This window comes from Leuresthes tenuis, unplaced genomic scaffold (assembly GCF_036924035.1).
Source record: "Leuresthes tenuis unplaced genomic scaffold, fLeuTen1.0.hap1 SCAF_18, whole genome shotgun sequence".
Taxonomy (NCBI): domain Eukaryota; kingdom Metazoa; phylum Chordata; class Actinopteri; order Atheriniformes; family Atherinopsidae; genus Leuresthes; species Leuresthes tenuis.
Window position 1 is genome coordinate 21,621,318 of NW_027325372.1, and position 23,083 is coordinate 21,644,400.

The 23,083-nt window shown below is 42.0% G+C and overlaps 1 protein-coding gene across 3 annotated transcripts in view; it reads left to right on the forward strand.

The window, feature by feature from the left end:
- khdrbs3 (KH domain containing, RNA binding, signal transduction associated 3) overlaps positions 1-23,083 on the forward strand; it is a 108,766-nt gene that overhangs the window by 76,210 nt on the left and 9,473 nt on the right. For all 3 annotated transcript variants that reach the window (XR_011908358.1, XM_072369880.1, XM_072369879.1), the window contains exons 7-8: positions 9,215-9,297; positions 22,543-22,595. Coding sequence is in view for 2 of the 3 variants with exons in the window: in XM_072369880.1 (XP_072225981.1) it covers positions 9,215-9,297; positions 22,543-22,595 (136 nt within the window). In the remaining variant the exon portion in view is untranslated. The remainder of the gene's footprint in view (positions 1-9,214; positions 9,298-22,542; positions 22,596-23,083) is intronic.

A 23,083-nucleotide genomic window follows, 5' to 3' on the forward strand; every position in this document is an offset into this window, starting at 1 on the left:
AGTTCTCTAAAAGCTTCTGTTTGCATCAGCATTAAATTATTCTGAATCCAATTGTTACCAAACAAAACCACTGAAATGTTATTATCCCGTGATCCGGTCTTGGCTGCCCCATCTGTCTTAAATGGTTACGATGATTGCAGCCAAATCTCATTTCATGTCATTCATTAGGAACACTGAGACGGCTGCCTTACCTGCTGCTAATCCCATTGGAGAAGAATTAAAAATGATGTCATAAAAAAGAGGCTGCACAACGTCTCTTCTATACACTTCCAACATTTTCAACATGGAAAGGGATGTGAGGAGAAAATGAAGTAGACTCACTTTCATAGAGTTAGGTGTGACTGTGTTTTTTTTTTTTTGTCTGTTCATGTGTGAACTTAATTCCTCTGAGTGAGAAAACCAAGAAGTGTGCGGTGCACTTGGGCCGCGATTGTTTATATTAAACCCTCCAGATACGTTAATCCTCTCTGAGGATTGTGAGTCTTTGCTGCCTGTTGTGGCAACAATCCATCATCCCCCTCAAGCACTTCTCTGCATGTCCTCTTCCGCATAGATCCGAACATTGTTAATTGATTCCTGCTGTCTAGTTCGTTGCACCTTGAAGCCGGTCAATCTAAATTGAATGTAACGGTTAGGGAAATATCTCAGACATTGTGATGAAACAGCTGCATCCAGTCGGTGTATGAGCGGCAGCTCAGATAAGGCTGAAACCTCTTCACCTGAGACAAAGCTGATGAATGGAACAGTCACTGAGAAAATGTTATTTTTATTTCCCACAGATTTCCAGTGATTCTCTATTTTTAGTTTTAGTTGAATTTCTCCTATTCATGCATTGCTGTGATATTTGGAGCTTTAATCTGATGGTGATCAATGATCATTGATTTATTTTTTTTTAAACAAATCTGGTAGATATAGATGAATATACATAACTACGTTAGACCCTCTCTACATTTATAGGATGGTGATCGCAAATAAATGCATTTAGTCAGGCTCCGAGTTTATGCCCCCCACCCTTTGGACCATCTTAAACCAAGCCCCTCTGCTGAGCCAGCGCTGATGCAACTTTGGAACAGATTCAACGTTCAAACCTCTTCTGTGGGCAAGTGAGCTACCATGGAGCCACATCATTATGTCACTAAAAAATGTATGAACTTGTAGACTAGAAAGATGAGCTGCACTCGTCACTGGTCAAGTGAGCAATCGGGTTTGCAGAGCAGACGGTCAGATTCGGTAGGTGTGAGGCTCCCAGTTTGTGTACGCTGCCACTAATGAAGGGGCATTTCCCCAACCAAAACAATATATAAGCCCTACTGCTAGTCCTGTTTGTGTTTAGAGAAAAGGATCACGGCTGTGCTGGAATCCCCAGCAGAAGGGTTCTGCATTCTTAAATAATGGCATTGTGGGAATAAGGAGGATCACTTGAACTTATGTCACAGGAAATTCAGACACAGACAGTATTAGCTTTGCCTCCCCTCTGCCCTCTGTGGTTGATTGGATGCCTCGTGTCCGTGTAAGGTGTTGTCAGCTCTGTCGCTTGCCAAGCTATGTGCTGCGCATGCACTTTGTCCGGTCAGCCACCAACCGACACTGCAAGGTGCACGTTTGACATAATGTGTTGCTGAGCGTAGCAGTGTCTGAAGGGGCAGTTCCACTTCTGCTTCGATTTCACATCTACTTTGAAGCTTGTTTTTTTTTATTGTTTTTCCTTAGAATAGGCAGACTTAATGCTACGCTGGCTCTGTGCTTTTTAAACATGCTGCTTGGCATATATTAGTTGGTTTTGTTGCTCTGTATAATCCCACCCCCAGTCCTTAATATAAACATTACATTGATGCAGACAACAAAGACTTGGGATCTTGAACCAGTCTTCTCTGCCAAGAGCAGTTTCTGAGGCTGTTGAAATGAAAAGAACTGCTTTAAGATAAGGCACTAGTTCTGAACCAGCACTGGATCCACGTTGGTCTAAATGGGGTATTGGTGACTGAAGCACAGTATCCTTGCAGCTCCACGCAGGTTTTAGGTGAATAATAAGGATTCCTAAAATGGTTTTCCTTGAAGCTCATTAAAGTATTTCAACGTTGAAAGAAGAACAGAAAACAGAACTGGAGGCTTCCAACTGACAACACCAAGGTTTCCATTTGGTTTCCACATGTCTGACAGTCAATCAGAGTGGTGTTTATGTATTTTCTTCATCAATCTGCATGGGCTTTCCATTCCTGTGCTATCTCCACAGTCAGGAAACAAGTCGATCTGTTTTATTGGTTACTTTAAATTATTCACAGGTGTAAATGTGAGAGCTTTGTCTGTGCGTTGTCTGCGTTAGCTTGTGTCGGCGCCAGGCCCTCGGGATCAGCAAGCTGCGACAAACGCAGCAGTGATTGATGCGTTTCAGTGTGCAGATGCATTTCTGCGCGGCTAATTTATTAATGACATGGATTCCACAGATATCACTTGGCAGACATGAGTAGGCTTTATTTGAAACTCAGCTAAGATCAAAACCAAACGTGTTGGAATAAGAGGAGGTAAGACATTTGTCAAGCCTTACGCAGGGAAGTGATACTTCATCTTGATGCATAGGGCCAACTTTTTGGCATCCGCAGTGTGATGGTGTGAGTATTATTCCTACCCCTGCAGCAGAAAAGCTTCAGCAAATTCCAGCCGGTTCAGCTTTTTGAAATATGCTGGCAGGAAGAGCTGAATAAATGACACGTAGCTGCTTTGATAAAACTCAGATCAAGATCGATGGCCAAGGGTTGCAACCGATGGATTATTTGTTCTCTGTAGTGCGACATCATGGGAGTTTATATTGCTTTTATCCCTAAGAATCTAAAGGTACTGTGTCTCACAGCTGTTTAGAAGTGGGACATTTTTCCTTGAGCAGATGGTGTCATGATTTAGTCATCTGGGAAGAGCAAAGCTTTTCTTCTTCTTTTCATCCGCTCAATTTGAACCTTTTAGGTTCTAGCACAGATCATCCTGTATGTGCACTTCATATTATGAAGTTTGTGATGTGAGGACAGTGAATTGTTGAACTAATTTAGATGGAGTACAGGCTCCAGGGAGCAGATCCAGCGCCTGAAAAGCCTGCTCTGGGTGTCAGTGGCATCCTATCTGTTACAGTGGCATTGTAGAGCACAGTGGAGCGGCCGTGATACTGCTGTTGTAACATGCGGTGCCAGACCCTCTGTTAGTTTTCAGTGGCCTCAGAGGCCAGTCCTTATCTTTTAACAACACGCCTCTCAGCCATGCACTGGCATACAAATGAAAGACTCACTTAGGGGCTGCTCTCCTTCTCCCCTCTCAGTCTCATCACCCCTCCCCTCAGCCTCTCACTGTCACACTAATCCCGTTTAGTGCTGGAAACACATCGCTGTCGCGGTATTGTTATGCTCCAAGATATTTTGAGTAAATGGTATACCAATGCAAACACACCACATATTATAACAGCCCCACTCACACCATCATCTCTGTCTGCTTTCCATTATGAAACTGTTTTTTTTTCACATTACAGACACCAGAGTGAAGAATCATTTTGAATGTGCCAATGTGATTTATAAACCAGGCATGTTTCTCCTCTCAGCTCACTTGTAACTCAATTATAGAGTGGCTGCTCGAATAAATGGCAATAACATGCCATTGTTAAAGTTTAATGCGCCCCTTAATACCGGTTGGTGTTGTCCTATGTGAGTGGACAGCACCTCGATAGAGTCACCAGTAAGACAAGAGGAGGACTAGCTTAATCGCAATGACACGTGGCTTGTGCTGGGCACTAATTAAGGTCCTGCCCAGCACCCACTGTGTCGGCTCAAATATTTTTTCTTACCATAAACTTTATTCAGTCAGTAACCCAGGCAGTGCCCATTAGTATGGATGCCCCATTAGCTTAAGCGGAAGGCAAGTGGACTTCTGTTTTGGTTCTTGAAGACATTGTGGAGAATCCCATGTACTGTATTCAACTTCTTGAGTGATCTTCTTGAAAAGTCAACAAGGCTGCATGTGTATGTACAGTATGTCGAGCCATACGGCCTAGTATGGCCAGAGCGTTGCTCCAGTACTTGTTCCTGGGAGGAAACTTCATCGTAAAAATAAGTCACAAAGCCTGCATTAGGACGTAGGAGAGGTGGAGGTCCCAGGACTTAAGATTTAGACTTGGGTTCAACTCTGGTCTTGGTTCTGGATTGAAATATACCCCTTCAGTATGGCACTACAGTATGACAACAAAACTGCTGACAGAACAGCAGTATGGGAGTGAGCCAGACTTTGGCCGTTGTTTGGTTTGTCAGGCCTGCTTACAGCCATCATTTGAGACATGAATCCAGGTACAAATAGTGGTGAAACCACCGAGATAGAGATGTCAGAGCAGCGTTGAAGGCTTCCCATTGACCCTCACGATGGTGGGTCAACAACTCACGCATGGCCTCCAGAAGGTCCACGGTGCTACTGACCCTACAGGAAGTCTAATAGAAGTGGAATTCTCTACCAGTGGGTTAGAAACTAGGGAGAATGCCTCATAATCAGAGTTGAAAAGAAATGAAAAAGAGAGAGACAGAAGTCAGGTAACCGTATTTACGAACAAACTTGACTTGACATTCTACAATTAGCTCAAGTATTAGGTATAAAATGACCTCAATGACTAATGATCTTTGAGTAAGACTTTGAGTGAAAGTTGATTGAAAACAGAATGCAATGATTAGCAAATGTAGTTTATCATAAACCAGTATTCTATTCACAACATCCGATGTTGAAAGTAAGAAATTGAAAAATATGAGCTCATCTTGAATTTGATGGTTGTTGGATGGATATTTTCCACTGCGTAGCGACATGTGTTCCTTTGACAACAACTCTGGCATGATATAGAAAAAAAAAGAATTTTAAGTTTCCCACTTGGCCTCAGTTCATTTTGGCCCAGAGAAGGATGCAGTGTTCTTGGATCATGTTCGCGGATGACTTCCTGTATGCATGATGGGGCTTTATTTGTGGGTGGTACTGTGTTTACAGACATTGATTTCTGGAAGTGTTCCTGAACCCATGCAGGGATTTCCATGACAGAGTCATGTCTGTTTATAAAGCAGAGCTTCCTGCTGATCCTCTGCCCATCTTTACTTCTCAGAGACTCTGCCTCTCTGTAGTGCTTTTTTTTATACCCATTTGAGCCATTTCCTTCGGGATCAATAAAGTTTTTCTGATTCAGATTTTTTTCTTTCTAGTACCACTTACGTATCCCAGCCTTGTGTGGCTTCTTCCCAACTTTTTTGTGCTACTGCCATCAAATTTTTAAAAAAAGTCCCAATTTGTCTTTTTGTGTGCACTGCGATAAGCTGATGAAATGAGAGGCTTGTGCAAGCAAAAGGAGATATTCGCACAAGCTAGGTGGAGCAGGGCCAAAAGACGAGCCCCGGCTCGCCGCCAACAGCCAGGGCCTGCCAGGTGAAACCGAGCGAGCGGGGAGAGCTGGAGGCTGGGAGACACGGTGGCTGGGAGAGCTGCTCGCCGGAAGCCAGCCAACCGGCGGTGCAATTCCAAAATTGAACAAAGTGAGAGAAAGTGAATACATTATGATTCTAATAGTTCCACTTGTATAATTCAGCTCTCTGGTTATAACATGTCTTGCAGAATTACCCCAATATTGAACTTGCCAAACAGAGCATAGCATGAACAGAGAAGGGGTAGATAGGGCAGGCTGTGTCATCATCCAGGGGGTCACATATATGGGCAGAGCCATAATAACATGTTCATAAATCCTCATTTACTTAGTTGGGAGAAAGTTACAGTCATAAATCGAGCCATTTTAAGGTCAGTAGAATTTTTTTTCATAGCAAAAAACCCAGATGTTTTTAGGGGTTTAATAATTCTCAGACTAGGACTCAAACAACTTATTTCCAGAGTAAAGACATTTTTCTGAGAATTCTGTATGTTTAAGTCCCTCCTTAATCAACTTTATTTTGGATTTTATTCGACAAAATCATCTTTGCATTATTCACTTGATCCTAAATCTTCAGACTGCGACTGGTTTCCTCTGCTTGGCGTCTTCCCTGCTCACCACAGAGAGAGAGAGAGAGAGACTCAACCTCAGCAACTACTGGCTGATGCAATAACTACAGCTATATTCCAGAAAGCTGAAAGGAAACAGGGGGGGATTGATTTCAATGAAGCCAGGTTCTAATCAAAGAAAAGACATTCTGTAGGTATAGAAGAGACATTACCATTGTTGTTGGACACCAGGGTAATCCTCAGAGGTGACCTGCAACGTGTAGCACAAAGAGGTAGCCCGTTAAAACTGGGATGATATCGGTGGCTTGTGCTGGTGGACTGGTCATGGCTCACACAGCTCATTATTTTTAATTAGCCCCACCTTTTCAGCTCAACCATTTCAGGATAGTGCGACATCAAACTGTGTAACTCAGCGGCCAAGAATTTCTTTCTTAAGCTCACTTTTCGTTTAGTGTCTGACGGACTGGAAGCTTCATATCTTGGTGGTAATTGTCTGCTACTTTGGACGTGCGGTTTATGTATTCAATAGAAAACCCTTAGAAATATCTAAATGTAATTACCCGATAGAGCTATAGCGTCATGATTTCAACTTTTCTGTGTGTTGGACTGGCAAGCACGCACGTGGCCTTGTTTCAAGTGGAAAAAGTGTCCGGAGAGAGCGAGAGAAGTGACTGGTTAGAACAAGCATCTTGTCTGATAAGTGAGGCTCCCTTCACAACCACAGTTCCAGGATTTTCCTTTTGGTTCTTCTCCCGAGATTTCATTCTCATTCAATATTCACAGCCACCCTCGTATTTTCCAGCCTGCAGTAGGCACTGTATAATAGAGTAGACTTTTAAACAGATTGAAATAGGACGCTGCTTTGGGTAATGGGTAACGAAAACAGAGACATTTTAATTTCAAATGTGATGACATGTCTAACAATGCACAAACCAATTTTAGTTGTCTTTGAATTCAAGCTGGCAGGGACAGGATCTTAAAACCCAGTTATTTGGTTTGACAGGTGTGCGTTCAGCTCCTTCCTCCATCCCTTCCGATCTCCAGCAGACTTTGTTGAATGTTCGATGTCACCTTCTTGACTATTTTTTTTTAATTGCGGTGAGAATGTGCTCCTCAATAAAGTTAATTTCTTCTTATGTTGAGCGGCACAAAAACGGCAGCGAAAATTGTCGGTGAACATGATTCGATAGATTCAGTTTTTAGATTCAAACTTGTTTCCCATTTTCTTATGAGTCTGGGTGGTACATAGTCAGAGTTTTCTAAAAAAAGAGAGAAAAAAAAGGTAATTCACATCAGTAAATCTGCTGCACACTGATCATGTGGATCATTATAGACTGGCTCAGTATGCAGTCGGTTTTATAGAAAAAGTGTAATTGTTGGCAACTCATCAGAGATGATATCTTTCACCTCACCTGTGTGTTGTTTGCTGTGTGAGAAGAGTTTTTTTTACCTCTTCATTTAGCCTGAGGGACATCAAATTAATGGAAAGCAACGCGTGTCTGAAAGACTGTTGTTTCTTCACTTTGACTCGTATACTTCATTAAACCACTGAGATCCATAGCTGTCATGCAATCATAAGTCCGGTATGATCGGCAGAAGCATGTTCTGCTTCTGGTTTGGACAACTACTTTTTTGCCTTAGTTTTGCAGGGAAATTATGTTTGATCCACATTTCTTTTGTTCAGTTTTTTAAGATTTTCTTCACCAGGGAATGGAAACCTGACTAGTGGCTATGCTCAGATTATCTTGACTCTGTAAGAGCCCTTTAGGCCACGGCAGTCATTACAAACATTGCACTCATTGATACTGAGCTTCTACCAAATCAGGAAACAACTTTAGGAATAATTATGATTAAACTTGGACAGTAGACACTCAAACGTAACTCACATCTAAAAACAAATCAAAGTTAAACACAACAAAGATGGTTCTTGTCTGCTGGAGCGAGTAGTTCTTTAAAAGCAACAATTTATTGCTGTAAATATCCCTAAAGTTAAATTGCCTGTCGATAACCCTCTTTCCCCTGTTTGCCACTCATAGAAACGACATTTTCTTGTCAGTGTTTCTAGTTTAAATCAAAATCCACTGTGTCCTCTCTGCTAGAAAAAGGTTTTTCATTACATCCCTTTTGACAGCACCGAATCCCTTTGTGAGAACTCACGCTGCTGTTGCTTTTGAGGGGAATGCAAAGGTTTAATACCGTGAAATGTACAGTTGCTGACTGCAGCCGCTCCCTGCAATAGCCTGTTGAATTGTTGGCATTGCAAGAGCTCCGGCAACTGCAGGACAAATGCCAGCGAGGAATGGAATTCCCTTTAAGCTGAGAGGACTGACAGACAGTTTCACAAAAGCAAGAATCTTTCCACGTACGTGAACAACACATTCACAAACATGCCGCCCAATGGGATGACCACTGAGCTCTCAAGACGTTCCGAAGAATTAGATTCCATAAATGCAGCAGCCAGATCTTCCCCAACAGCTGAAGAAAAGTGATGCCTGAGCAACTGTTGCATCAAATCTCATATTTTACCCAGAAACAAGTAAGTGTCGCTACATAAGGGACTCCTGTGAGAATCATACATTCTCCGTTTGTGGAGGATTAAAGATAAAAGAGTTGAATCAAATACTGTCATTTGGCAAACTGTCATTTGCATGTTTCTAATCAGGAATTAAGGCCTTAATAATAACATGGGTGTGATGAGCATTTTCCTCTGCTGCTAAATCTTACAGACGTTCGTTTCAAGCATGCAAAAAAGGGGGCAGATGGAATTAGCAAAGAAGTGTGTGGGGGATGAGAAATGTGTCGCTGGGGGTCGATGCCTTTTGTGGAACATAAGTCCCATTTATCCCAAATTAGGACGGGTGCGGCACTGGTTTTGCTTTGATGTTCCTCTTGGCGGAGCCTGGGGTGGAGTGCAGGGTGGAACAGTGAAGGGAGGGGGGCAGATTGCAAGAGCTCAAACAGATGTTCAAGGCCCAATCCTTTGAGGTGCTGATGAAATGAAAACACAGGGACATGCGACACTCTGTGCGTCCCACTGTCATGGATGTGACACAGTGATGAGGGCGGGGCTGCAGCTGCCTCTGGAATGATGCTGCAAGCGGGCTTCTATGGCAACAGCAGAGGGTGGAGCACCAAGACCACCATACGTAACAAGTTGAAGGCTGCAGAACACCACATGCACCTCTTTAAACTTGCTAAATTTTTGTCCCTTCGCTTTTTTCAGGAGTATGACGACGGCTACGGAACAGCTTACGATGACCAAGGATATGAGTCATATGACAACAACTACAGCAATCAAGGACAAAAGTAAGTTCTGTTTTTTTTTTCCCAAAAACATATTCCTCACTATGCAGGTTAATTTTTTTTTTATGTTAGTACCAGGTAACTCTGCCATACACGACTTCCCACAGCAAGGTTTACTGTACCTGAGCACTGAGCATCTGAATTCCAGCATAAAGGATCATATAGCCTGTTTATCCCCTGATCTCTGAGTACTGTAGTCACTGAAGTGTCTGCTGAATCGGAGAAACCAGCATTTGGTTGAGGATCTTTGTGTTTATGCTTACGCTAACGAACATCCATTAAAATAGTCCATGTTTACTGTTGCTCTGAAACAGAATAACAACAAATAGCCCCATTTCATCTTGTGACCAATCTAAAACTAAGGCTGCGCAAATCAATAAAGCTACATTTTGATAACAGAATGGCTAACTTTTACTCTACTTAATGTTATTGCAGGATTAATGCCCAAACCCCATTTCCAGGAAAAGTTTCACAATGTAATAGAAAGTAAAAAGTGCAATTAGTTCATTCATTGGAACTTTTATGGAACAGACACAAGTTTTAAGTTTGATGCAAGTAAGAAAAGTTGGGTTAGAAGCAAAGAGAAACAGAAAAGCTCATAAAATATCAAACTATCGTTGTTCTGGAAGATTTTTTACAAGCAGCTGATTAGTTGGTGGGAGGTGAGGGTGTCAGGATTGGGTATAAAAGGAGCATCCACCAAAGACTCAGTTTTTCAGTAAGGATTGGTCATTGCTCACAACTTTGTCAGAGAATCCTCATAAAAATGTTTGTAAATGAAAAACTACAAAGAACTTTTCTATTTCAACATCTACAGAGGATACCCAGGAGCGAAACCACTGTTGAGTTGTTGCAAACTTGGAGCCCTCAGGCAGCACTGTATGGAAAACTTTCCTGCCGTCATGATCATTGTTGGTACATGGACTCCCTCAACCTGCTGCTGTATCCACAGATGCACCTCTTACCTCTGAACCTAACAGCCTAGCTCACTGTCACCTGTACATGATAGCCTGAGTCTGTTGTGAGTAAGAACATAAAAAAAAAAAAAAGGGCGTCTCTATTTCCACGCAGTGAAAAATATTCAGTTGACTTATTCTCAAAGCTGATGACTGATGGTGGCAAAATGAATCAGCTCTGTGTTGACATATTCCTCATCTACATCAATCTTCCCAAAACCCACGTTACACACCCACGTTGTACCGAAATGTCACCTTCTTAAAGGTGAAAGCTCGGCTGGTAGAACAACAGAACATTTTCACAGAGAAATGTTTCAAAATATATATTTTTACAGACACATTAACTTCACAAAGTCATGCGATTGATTACAATTAGCAATAATAACAATAATAATTATGATAACCCCTCTTCACAAAATGTAAATTAATATATAAAATGTTGAAGTTCTCCATATTAAAGAATAGTTTGGAGCTTTCATTTTACATCAGAGGTGGCATATTTTTTGCTCTTTATTTCCTAATGAAGAATATTAACATATATAATACTTAATAAACTATAATAAATGTTCTCTGCTATACCTTAGGCTTAGAGTGTAGCATAGTAATGCTGTTATTGGTTGGCTTTCTCTGAATAAATCTACATAAAAAGTATTGTATGTTTGGTAAATAAAATGAGTTGCCACATATGAATTTTACCATCTATGAAAAAGGATCAAAATACTGTTTTAAGCCTGGAAATGTGCCTCTTACATCCCCTTACAAATACAAATGATTTCAAGTAGTTTAATATGCATGTGAGAGTAAAACGATGCTGTTACAACAAGTCCCTGCTAATGTGTGATTCTAACTGTGGGCCTTCACGCGCAATTTATGTAACATGTAACGAATATGAGCTCAATGTAGGAGTGAATCCAGCAGAAGGAAGACCTGAGCTTTCACTGCAGTGCCTGAGCCCATAATCACAGCGGTTATACAACACACAATCCAAAGTTCCCAACAAAGTCAGATTATTCTACAGCATTGAGCTAAATCAAGGAAATGCCAGCGCTCTGAACAGCTCAAAGGGGTGTGCGGAACACTTGAATATGCAGTAAGTCAGATTTATGTGTCTCGAGTTTATGCGGAGCAACTGTGGGCAGCGAGAGCTTCATGCAGTCTGGGCATTTTTTTAGGAGATGTAAGACCATACGAGGGAGCAGATTTTGAAGTGTAGCGGGCTGAAAACAGCAGGACGGTGGCGCATGAGCTGGTTGGAGTCGTTTATGCTCATTTTCTGCCCTGTTTGAAACTCATAAGGAACGCTTCCCGTGAACACGTTCTGTGAGGCGTGACGTGTTTTGACTGACCTTTGTCGCCCTTTTAAGATCGGCTCAGAAAAGTGGAACACGTTGCCGTTCGGTGTCCCAGTTCCACTCACAAATAAGAAAAAAAGGCAATTAAGCAGGGTTTTAACTTCTAAACTTTTGTGCATTGTAGTTGCTGAGAAGCTCACGTTTGAATCTAAGGCCTCTAAATAAAATCTCAGTGACGTAATTACAGCTTCCTCCAAGGAATTTACCTGCAGCTCATTGCGATAAAACTAATTATCTTTGTTTTAATCACCCTCCAAATGATCCAGCTTGAGGTGCATCAACCTCTTTGTGTTTGGCACGTCATTGCAAAATAAACCGTCTTAGTGGTACGCTGCTCCATTTAACACAGGGGGTCATGCACAGCTAAATGCAGAATATTGATTTTCTTATACCCATGCAGCTATCACACTCTCCAAGCAGTGCAAGGTCAAAGGCTTTTGTCTCCCATCGTACTTCATCAGCACACAATGTGCTGAACGTTTCTGTATGCCAGCCCATGCCACTTTGGGGGGAAAAAAAGAATTGTCGCCACCTTTACAGTGATGAGAATTGGACAGAATTGACAGCAGCTGGGGAATTAAAGGGAAAAACTGTCCCAGGGAAGAAGAAGAGAAAAAAAAGCTGCATTATTCCGTCCCCTGGCTTTTGTGAGCGGGGTGGTCGATGTTTTCTTTTGTGGATGTGTCAGGTTGTATGTCACCACGGCTTCATCCATCTTTTGTGCAATCTCTTCTTTTTTTCTCTTTTGGCTCCAGCTGACACACACACACTCCTCTGCCTCTCTAACACGCCGAGGTTTTTATCTTGAAGTGTTGGCGGCGGGGTGTGCAGATGCTCGCTGCGGGGGAACGCTGGTCCGCCTCGAGAATCTGCAGCTATTTCTTTTCAAAGCGGCCCCCGCCAATAACGGCGAGGCTGTCTTTATTGCCAGGTTTGGTGACAGTACAGGAGAAGAAGAGAGTCCATCATGTAGAGGCTGCAGGCGAGGTGGACTTGAAGAGATTTTAATGTCTATTGTCTGGCGGGTGGGGGGGGTGAAGCAACTAATAGGGCCTAGACTTAGAAGCCTGTGCCTCCAGAGACAGCTGATTCACTTACTTCTTCTCCTATTTGTGTCTTGGATTTGGCTGAAAAGCTGCTGTTACCGCAGGCTGACACTAAACATGTGTACAACGGAAGCGTGATGCAGTTTTTATGACTAGACATGGATTGATCATGTTTCGGTTGTTTGCATGTATGTTTACTCACGCCAGTGTTCCTTTTCCGTACTACATATCACTTTAAGGTCTAAAACAATCCTTTTATTAGCTTGTTGCAACGGCGGTTAATACTGCAACACTCAGCCTCTTATTCCTCCCCAGCTTCCTCTTTACAGTCAGCCCTCTTTAGCTTTGTGATGGACAAAGGTGCATTACTTTCCCCTGCAGCTTGAGGAAAGTCAGAGCAGGTCCCAGCTGCGGCCGGGCCCTGAGGAGACTGTCTTTGTCTGTGTGTGTGTGTGTGTGTGTTGTGTGAGAGTTCGTCTGTGTGGACAAGAAGTCTCCTAACAATGTTTCTCGCTGCCTAAGGAGCTCCCAGTCACCAGCCGGAGCTCCAACTGCATGGCAGGATTTCAGTTGCCGGAGGATAACAAGCAGAACAATTTACAGTCTCTCTGTCATGGTATTACCCCAGTGGCTTATGCTAGAAACAGGCCGGCTGGAGGTGAGCAGGAAAAGGAAAGGATGAGGAAAAGCGGCTGCTCTTAAAGCAGTTGTGAGGCTGAAACACGCATGTTAATAAGTGAGTTTAGGAAAAGCAACGTGGTAATGTTGGTGGCCGTGCTCTTGGAATTCATCCACATTATATCTGACTACATGCTGTCAGGCATCATCTTACTTACATTTATGGATTGAACAAAGCAGACGAGCTGTACATTGATTTACATCCACCATAGAACTTAGAAAATTCAGAAGTGATTTCTCTTCTTCCTCACGCTGCAGGTGTCCAGTGCCCAGAGGACTGTTTCAGGGCAGAAATATGGAAAATCCACTTTCTCTCAGCTAATAATCAGTCATTTTTCATCATATTTTTGACTTTTAACTAAATTATGTCACCTTAATGTGTCGCTATTGTGTGATAATAATGCATGTGTTTAAAAATATTCCCTTTGTGATTGAGTCTGTATTGATGATAAAGTGACACGGAATACTGAATTTCAATATTGTGTTGACAGCACACTTATGATCCTACTGTAATTTCTGTATTTACAACACCAACTTTTCTATCTGTTTATCGATAATATCATCATCATTAATGCTTTGGACCACAGCAGACCACTGCACAACAACTGTTTGCTTCATCCCACTCCTGCCTGCTGCCGCTACATTTCTCACCATTTGCCTCCCGCTCTTGCGAGTTTTGGGATCATCTAGCAAACCGACTGATATTTACGGAAACAAACTGCAGCAGTGATAAAGAAAGGCACCGAGCTCCTGTTGTATTTGCATGATTAAGTCTACTGGCACCCAAGCAGAGTGCTACTATAGCTCTACACTTAGACGCTTTGCAAGTTTTGCGAGTAACAGCAGTCAGTAAACGGGGGATATGGACGTTAAAACAAGGTAAACCACAAGTAAAACCATATGAAATATTACTTACCAGCGTGTAACACATAATTGATACTCGGAAACAGTTTTTTTTTTCTGACAGACTCACCTGGCTTTGGGTTGTTTTACTGTAAAATCTTATTTTTTAATGTTTTTTCTCCCTCAACTCATTCTTTAAATTCCAACACCGTGGCTGAGGGCTGCGTTGGGTCCAGTGGGATCTTAACCCCCATGCAGCTGTTTGTATAAGAGGTGCAACCTTTGATACATCGCTACGTTTCTTGGTATGTTACCCCCAACAAGAGCCAAGCAGAGTGAAAGCATGTATGAAACGATGTGCGTTTCCCGTTCAGATGAACAAAATTAGGTCCAGAGTACCTTTAGATGGTCTCAGTGATGAAGGACAACAGTTGATTCAGTAAAGCTAATTTAGGATCACAGTCTTTCTTTATAAGATGCATTTCAGTTTGACTAACAACTGGAGTTTTAAACCGAATAAGTTTGTAAAGCGTGTCATGGTTCCTGCTTTTTTTTTTGTCTGATTACGAGTCGGAGACCTTGAAATATTTCCTTTGGTTTGAATGAAACAGATACATTGCACACAAATAGCAAGTATCTGTATAGGTTTGGCTCTTGGATAAAGTCCAATCAGCGAACACCAAGAAACAAACATATGTTATGAGTTCCCCCACGTGCAACAACATTCGTCTGCAGAATCTCTACACACAGCTGCTTAAACGTCTTGCTTAAATGCACGATGCCAGTGCGTATAATCGTTTACTTTTCATCTCTGTGTGACACTGACCAACACTGATGGAATCGTATCCTCTGCTGCGTTTAACTTGTACAAAATGTTCTGTGACGCATTGCTGTCCATAAAGGCCTACTTTGACAAATGGAACAAGACAACCTGTGTAACTGTACCGTACACACTGTGTCACACGAAACAGCCACAGCTGAGTCATTTAGACATAATACAACTTGAAAGGCAAATAAGGCACTCACGACCTTAAGACATGAGACTTGAGCTAAAAAGCTGTTTTTAGACACCCAGAAGACATTTCAAGACATGTACATCTTTCGGAAGAGAGCTGATGCCCGGGGAACCTCGCAGAGTGCGACTACAGCACGACAGCCGTGGCAGTCGGTCCACCAGCTCCCAGATCAGAGCCTCCTCTTACCGTGTTTATACAACACAGAGCAGTGAGCCATCATCTTTTTCTGGAGAGGCAGCAGAGGGCTTTATCTCCTGAGTAATGGAGAGCTGCAGTGCTTAGCTACCAATCAAGTTCTAAGGTCAAGCAAGCTAGAGGGGGCTACTTGTGTGGAGAGTGTCCTTAATTTTATTAGCAGAGAGGAGGTGACTTTTCTGTAGGGAAATGAGAGGGATGACAGCGGCAGCACAGCTCTGCCTGGACGCTCGCTGAGGTCACGACGAGGTGATCTTTCACAGCACGGGCGTGATCAAAGCATTATTTCATACTTGACACCTGAGAGACTTCCCCGTGCTGCCACCTTGCACCCTCCCTCGCACCTTGCTTTGGTGTACCACACCATCGGCTGGATCTCGGAGGCCCGCAGGCACGAGGATAGCGGTGTCAGTATTTGAAAAGCGAACGTGCATCCCAGAGGAGCGTCAGTAAATCTTATCACAGGAGGTGGGCACGGGGGAAACCGGAGAAGAATGGTTTCATGGTGTCGCACTTTAGAATCAGTTATTTGCAAGAGCTCCAAAACAGGCATCACCATCAAAAGAAACAAAGCTGCTGTAGTATTGTAACTCTGCTGAGAAGTCCTCTAAATATTGAGGGTGTCTTACCAGGGCAGCTCCCCTGACAGAGTGCCACAAATATATTCTTTTCTGCATGTACCCTCAGAAAATGACTATACAGTACCGTCTTCAACCATTCCTCATTTCATTAAATATTGCCAGGAAAAAAAGTTGTAGTTGAAAAAGTAGCCAATATCCAAAGAAAACTTCCAAAAATCCCAGAGAACTACTGCTCAAGAGCACTATAAAAGACATGAGGGGTGAATCAAGACTTTTCCACAGTATTATACAATATGTAGAGTTTGGAGAGGCCAGCACAAGTGAGCTTTTCTGCTTATTAATGAGTTACTTCATCTATTATCCTAATGCAAAATGGGATTATTCTGGGGACAAATCAGTCAGCACATTTCAATACACAGTTCAGTCGAGCTCCAGTTATAGCTCCATTTAACTGGACTACTGTCCCTGTCCCAGTATACAAACACCAGAGGGGAACTGATTTATTGATTTTCTGTCTGACTCCCCTATTGTTGATATTGTGCTTTTTCCGTTTGACTTATTGTTTCATGAACCCAAAAAATTCTGCACTCTTCATATAGCCTGTTGGCTTGTTTTTCTTTTGTTTGTTTTTTAATGAGATGTCCCTTCATTTCCCAGCAGCTGTCGAGCAACAGGCAGGGTACACCATGGCCAGGCAGCCCGTCCATCACGCTGTTCTAGACATATTTAGCACACATTTTCATTTGAATATTTATTCAACACGGATGTTTTTCATTTGGGAAAATATCGTGCCAAAAAAAATAACCGTCTGATTCCAAAGTGAATCAATGTAAAATTAGATTTATTTGGACTTGTTTTAGATTTTTCCTCTCTTTTCATCATTTTGAGACTTCGCTAGCTTTCCTTGCTCATCAGTTCCCCTCCCTCATTTTCTAAACTGAGAGCCCTCTGATGCTGCCAGACGGGACACGGACAGTTCATTAGTACTTCACACAGTCCCACTTTTTTTTTAATCTAATGATGGGGTCAGATGAGATCTGAAGGGATTGCAAAACCAAAACAGCTCAAACCAAATTTTCAACCTCTTGGCAACTTTAGACTAAAATTCGATAGAATATATTACCTGATAAAAATTAGTTAATCGTTAAAAAGAGTTAATCGGATGGCTGTGGTTCAGGAGATATAGTGATTGTCCTTCAGTTGGAAGGCTGCAGGTGTAACCCCAACTTCCCCAGTTGGCACTAATGTGTTCCTCAGTTGCCTCGTCTGAATGAATGTACTGCAAGTGTGGTGGATTTCTCAGAATGTGAGAAAACCTTGAACTGTTTAGTGCCACGAGAAGTCATAGGATTATCAGATTAACCTGAACCCAGATCTCTACGGTCACCTGTCTCAGTGTTGACACATAGTTCTGGCCAGGCATGCATGTCACTGCAGCGTTGGGCTTTGTACGTGCTTCAGTCGGGAGCGACCATTGTCCTTACAATCATGCTGATTGTGTGGGTAAAAATAATTGCAGAGATTCTCTGCTAAAGCGCTCCAACACATCAGCTGCATATCTGCTATCACTTTGCCGTAAATAAGCGCGTTTGGTAGGCCTAACCCTTAGTTTCAGAGACCTTGGTTTGACCTGAGCAGAGAGAAGAGAGCAGTTTATACTGGTCTTACTGGTTATTTAGCCTTCTGAATCGGCCATCTTACCCAGTTAGTGCAATTTCTTCTTATTTTTCCCTCCTTCTCTTTTCATGTTACACCAGGGGACCTTTGGCTGACAAAGTCCAGCTTAGAAAATGGTCCTTTCATACAGACACAGAGCTCATGTGCATGTCAGCCGTCACTCGGCTATAATCCTTACAGTGTTTTCAGCTGCATGAGGTGACACAGAGTGTTTGATCATTCAGCCTTTCCCAGCGCTGCTACCGTTAGGGCCACTCATTACGTCAGGACCCTTTGGCAGACAGTTTGTAAAGTCGTAATATTCGTGTGTCTGTAGGCCGTGTTAGCTGTCTGCTTCTGAAACCCCTGCGGTGGCTTCACAGACGCCGGGTACCTCAATGCTGTTTTCAAGGTAGACGGCTCGTCAAGATGAGTGATGGGTGCTGTGGCGGGAATTGGGCCATGTGAGGGGGAGGAGGGCGGGATTTACAGAGCTCACTGTGTCTGAGGAAAAAAAGAAAATCACAAATTTAAATTTAATGACATTACATCACACAGGTGCCAGAGAGGGACAATGCAGCAAGCAAAACAAATCTCCTGATAATAGATTTGACTGTATACGGCATCCTGACTTTACTAGGCAGTGTTTTCTTAGAATTCATTTCGTTTCCTAAAAGGACGTGGAGTTACGTAGATAGTCCACAGAAAACCAGAAAGAACATTTATTTGAAAAGTCGAATCTTTTCTATGGGCCATTTTGTCCCTCTTTGTGTCTCTCCAGCAGGGGGTCAGCGGTGGAGATAGCTTTGCAATCAGCCACCACACTGAGCAATCACAAGTGTATCCATAACGAAGGTTTTCATTTGAAATTACATGTGCTTCATTTCATACAAAATTGTTGGGGGAGGGGGGAATTGCCTTTTTCCCCCATCCGTCTTCATTGTAATGTTATCTTTGGATGAAATCACCGAGGCAGTATAATCAGAGCATTCAATGAAGGGCATTTTTCATCACCATTTTACTTTTCCACCTTGTGCTAAGAATGAATGAAAAGCATGATTACACAAGAAGCTTCAAGGAACTATTCTTTGCTTTGGGATTCACAGGCGAGCTCGGTGCGAAGTGTGTACGAAGCAGGAAGTAGGCTAACAGAAGAAAAGTGCTTTCTCTCCACACCAGCCCAGCGCCACATTATCTCTGCAGCCTCATGTAATGTCCTGCTAGATTTCTTCAAATTTATCACAGAGGACTGGAAGAGTAATGGCGATGTAAGAAAACAAAGTCCACGAGGGACATGTACTACATCATTCAGATTTAACACTGCCATCTGTTTCATGGTGCCCTGGAACTGCAACATCAGTGCTTAAGATGGAGCATTTACAGAGATGACAGATGAATTAGAGAACCAGGGCCTCTACCTGTGGACATGTAGACCTGGAATCAGACGTCTAATGAAAGAGACACACATACCTAATGGGTGTTATGTTTGCCTCTCTCGGTGATGAGTTTTTCTCTCTCGGCCACTGGAGTTGAAGGAGACACAAAGCAGCGGACAACTTGTGCTAATGAATGTCAAATCAAAAGCTGACCTATTTAGAAAGTCAGAGCACTTTCACACCTATGACAGGGTGATATCTCACTTGAGATCCACCACAGGCTCCTCTTCTCACGCCTGTGTTCAGCTGCCAGCTGTGCTCTCTTGACTTGCGTGATGATGAATGTATAGACCGTAAGAGGATGTGACACTGAAAGTTTTCAAAAGTTTTTGCTTAAATCGCCTTCTACCCTAATCAGTTCATCCATCCATCCATTATCTGCCGCTTCTCCGGGGGTCGGGTCGCGGGGGTAGCAGCTTGAGCAGCTCTAATCAATTCATGGTGGTACCAAACCATTTTTGTATTGCCCATGCAGTTTTAAAATGACACTATAAAAACTACAGCTTTTATGATTTAGGTTGATGTGTTGGCAGCAACTCTCACTCTGGATGTCAGTAAATCCTACATGTTGCTACTTTAAAGCTGGAGTTGAGCAGAATAAATCTTAGTTCCAAGTTTGTCACATCACACAGAAATGTGTTATTAACTGCTCAACCAAACATTCCCACCAAATATGTGAAAAGCAGATACTGTTCTTCTCAAATCCTAGCATTTGCTATTTGCCTCTGGATGGATATACATTTGCTATAAAAACAGAAGTTAGACAGGCTACCCTCAAGCCAAAGAGCAAAGTTTGTTGTGATTGGTCAACTGAAGTGGCCTGAGGACACACAAGTCACCAATGAGCATCGGCCACTGTTTCACTGAACAAAAAATGAGTATACCGTCCCTCACAAAAACAACGAAGAAACATCCTGTTTGATTTCACAAGGACTTTCAATTGCCAAATATAAAACCCATATTCACGTCTAAAGTAATCTTGGCAAACAATGTAGTATTCATCAGTGAAAAACTTGAAATTAAATGAATTCTTCAATTTGATATATGCCCAAAATGTTGCCTCATAGTCAGAATTTTACATGAATCCTTGACGATGCAGCTCACAAGTCTGTAATTATGGGGAAAAGGTAACGACAGCAAGAAGCTGCACAGCAATATTGACAAAATATCACCCCAGAAATGACAGTTTCTGTTGCACTCATCTTCTTTGTGGTTAGAGCACATCTGTATTGGCAGCTTTTAACACAGCAGAACACTAACATTTGTGCATTCCACTACAAGAAATATAGAAACTTCATAAATCCAGACCCTGAAATTCTGTACAGTATACAGGGAAAAGGAAATACTGTCAAAGACATGTAAATAAGTATTTTAGAAGGCTTTAGCAGGGTGGTGTATCATCCTGGTTTGTGTTACTGTATTTCGATGTTTTTATTACTTAATATGACAGAGACAAGGCCAGCATTGCCCAGTATGTGTGCAGGCACCTGTGAATTGTAACAAATTGATTTACTGTGAGGAAGAAAGCTGATGTTTATTTCAAAGACATGGAATACAGAGCATTTTAGCATATCTAATTATTTAATTATCTGTCAGTTCTTGTCTCGGGGTACACAACATGATGAGTCAAAACAAGCATTCAGTGGTGACATGTTTCTCTGTCTCCCTCTCAGTGGTGTCAGAGATATATCAGTGACTTGACATGCATGGGAGATGCACGGTGGCACCTCCGCTGCAAGGGCTGACTGGAAACCACAGCAGCTGGTCTCGCTTCTTCAGGCGAGACAGGCCCAGGAGAGCAGCCTTGTTTGCCTCTGCTGGCTTGGCATTGTTTGTAGTTGAGTTATGTACTGCTGTAAAATTCATACTAAGCCTAATTTAAGTCTCAGGCCTCTTCAGGGAGCCATCTCATGTCTCACTGAGCTACTGAAGTGCTCTTAAACTGATACCCTGTCCTCAGCTGGTCATGTTGTTTATCCCGCATGAAAAACGGTCTCAGAAATCAAAGAAAAAGGAATAAAAGGACACAAAATTACCATCAAGAATTTCTCATTTCTCCCAATTTCATTAGCTGTAGCGTATTGTTTAGCATATTCTCACTTATTCTCCAGAAAATGGGTATCACTGGATTTTACTTTCACAAAAAATGCTATATTCCTTGATAGCAAAGATTGAATTTACATCATATTGTGTATTTCCATCCATTTGACACTGAGGAGTGCTAACAAAGCCAGAAAGTTTAGCTAACACAAGCGGTTTAGCTAACACAAACGGTTTAGCTAACAAAACTGGTTAACTGCTTTAGCTGTATCATTTTGCACAATTTGCACAGTAAGCCTATCAATCCTAGTTTGTCCATATGCTTTAGAAGGACTAAATTAATCTAATAAATGAATGGAAAATATTAAATGTCACATAAACTTATTTGGCATGATGGTATGAGGTCTTCCTCTGGGAAATGTAGGAAAATGGGCTTTATGTAAGAGATGGTATTTTCACCTTTTTATGAATGTATTGGAATATACAAAGTGATGATGATTAAGAACGGCCCCTTCCCACTGTTTCTGCTTTTTTTTTCTTTTTTTGGTGAAAAAGAGATTTATCACTGAAAACAGATTTGATAGCAGAAACCAATTCCCTGCCAAGCTGCAAACCGTGGTGTGATTTAATGAAGGAGCGGAGCGTTTCAACCTTTGGGATCTTAGGTTGGCTTTTTAGGATTACAGCGCAAAAAAAGCAACTTAACAAGGGTAAAATATAATTTGTTGCTTCTCTAGTGTCATAGCTGTCACCTCTTTGCCCTCAGCAGTCAGGTGGCGGTGACGTGGTGTTTGGGGGTTTTGGATGGTGCTTTCAGCTCTCTAATCTGAAGAGCAGAGAGGTGCCGCTGTTGCTGACAGTCTGACTGACAGGCAGGCGGAGAGGACCCAGCTGTGATGGCTGGTGTCGGCTCAGTGGCAGCCTTATGATGAATTGCCTCTCTTGAATGATAGCGCTGTTACTGAGTGATACTGACGCAGGATTGTTCTGTCAGCATCTCACCGGTAACTGCAAAATAAAAAATAAATAAATAAACAAGCAAGAAATGAACCGCCATGCAACTTGCCTCCACATCTTTTTATTTTTCATTAATGTTGCCACCTCTCATACATCTCCATGCAGCAATATGGAACAGGAAGCTTGTGCAGAAATACGGAGGAGAAAATTGTCTTGTAGAGCCACAAAATGGGTCCAAACTTTTGAGCAATTGAAAGCTGCTTCTTGTTATTTTTCCTTTTCTTTTTACAAGTTGCTAACAGAATATGCAAATCTGATAACTAACTTCCTATATTGTCTCTGCATTAATTAGACATGATTACAATATGATGAATGTCATTTTGACAGTCTGCTTTGTAAGTGAAATTTAAATGTAATGTTCTTACATTAAGAATAGGCAGTTTATCTCCTGATGAACTCTGGTATTCACCTCGTTCTTCTGTTTGCTTACAGCTCAGATGACTACTATGAATACGGACTCAGTGGGGAATCATATGACTCATACGGTGAGTTGCAGACCCATCTTCCTACAGTATTTACAGTGTCAGTGACTCTGCTCTGCTTTATCTCAGTTGCCATAGCACCTTGCTAATGAAGAGCTGTTTTATACACATTCAGCATGAGCATGTTTAAAAGTAATTTGTTGCAAATGAGAAATTCTTCAGTTCATTCAGATTAGTAGGTGGAAGCGGTCCCCACTTAAATTGAAAATAATTACCAAGAGAGTTGAGTTCTAGTCCTGCCAAACCTCAAAATTGAAATTCTTGTCATATGTTTACACCATGTCTGAATTATTTTGATATTTTCTCTAGAAATCATTAGGAAAACTTTTAAAAAGGTATCAAAAGCTGCAGCAGTAATTCCTGCTGCCATAAGGGAAAGATCTTTGAATTTCAATTGACAATTGTTTGCATACAAAAAACAACTATTAACTATATAAATTGTCTATGTTAGTTTTTGGTTTTAATAATTCAAGTAACCTTTATAAAGGCTA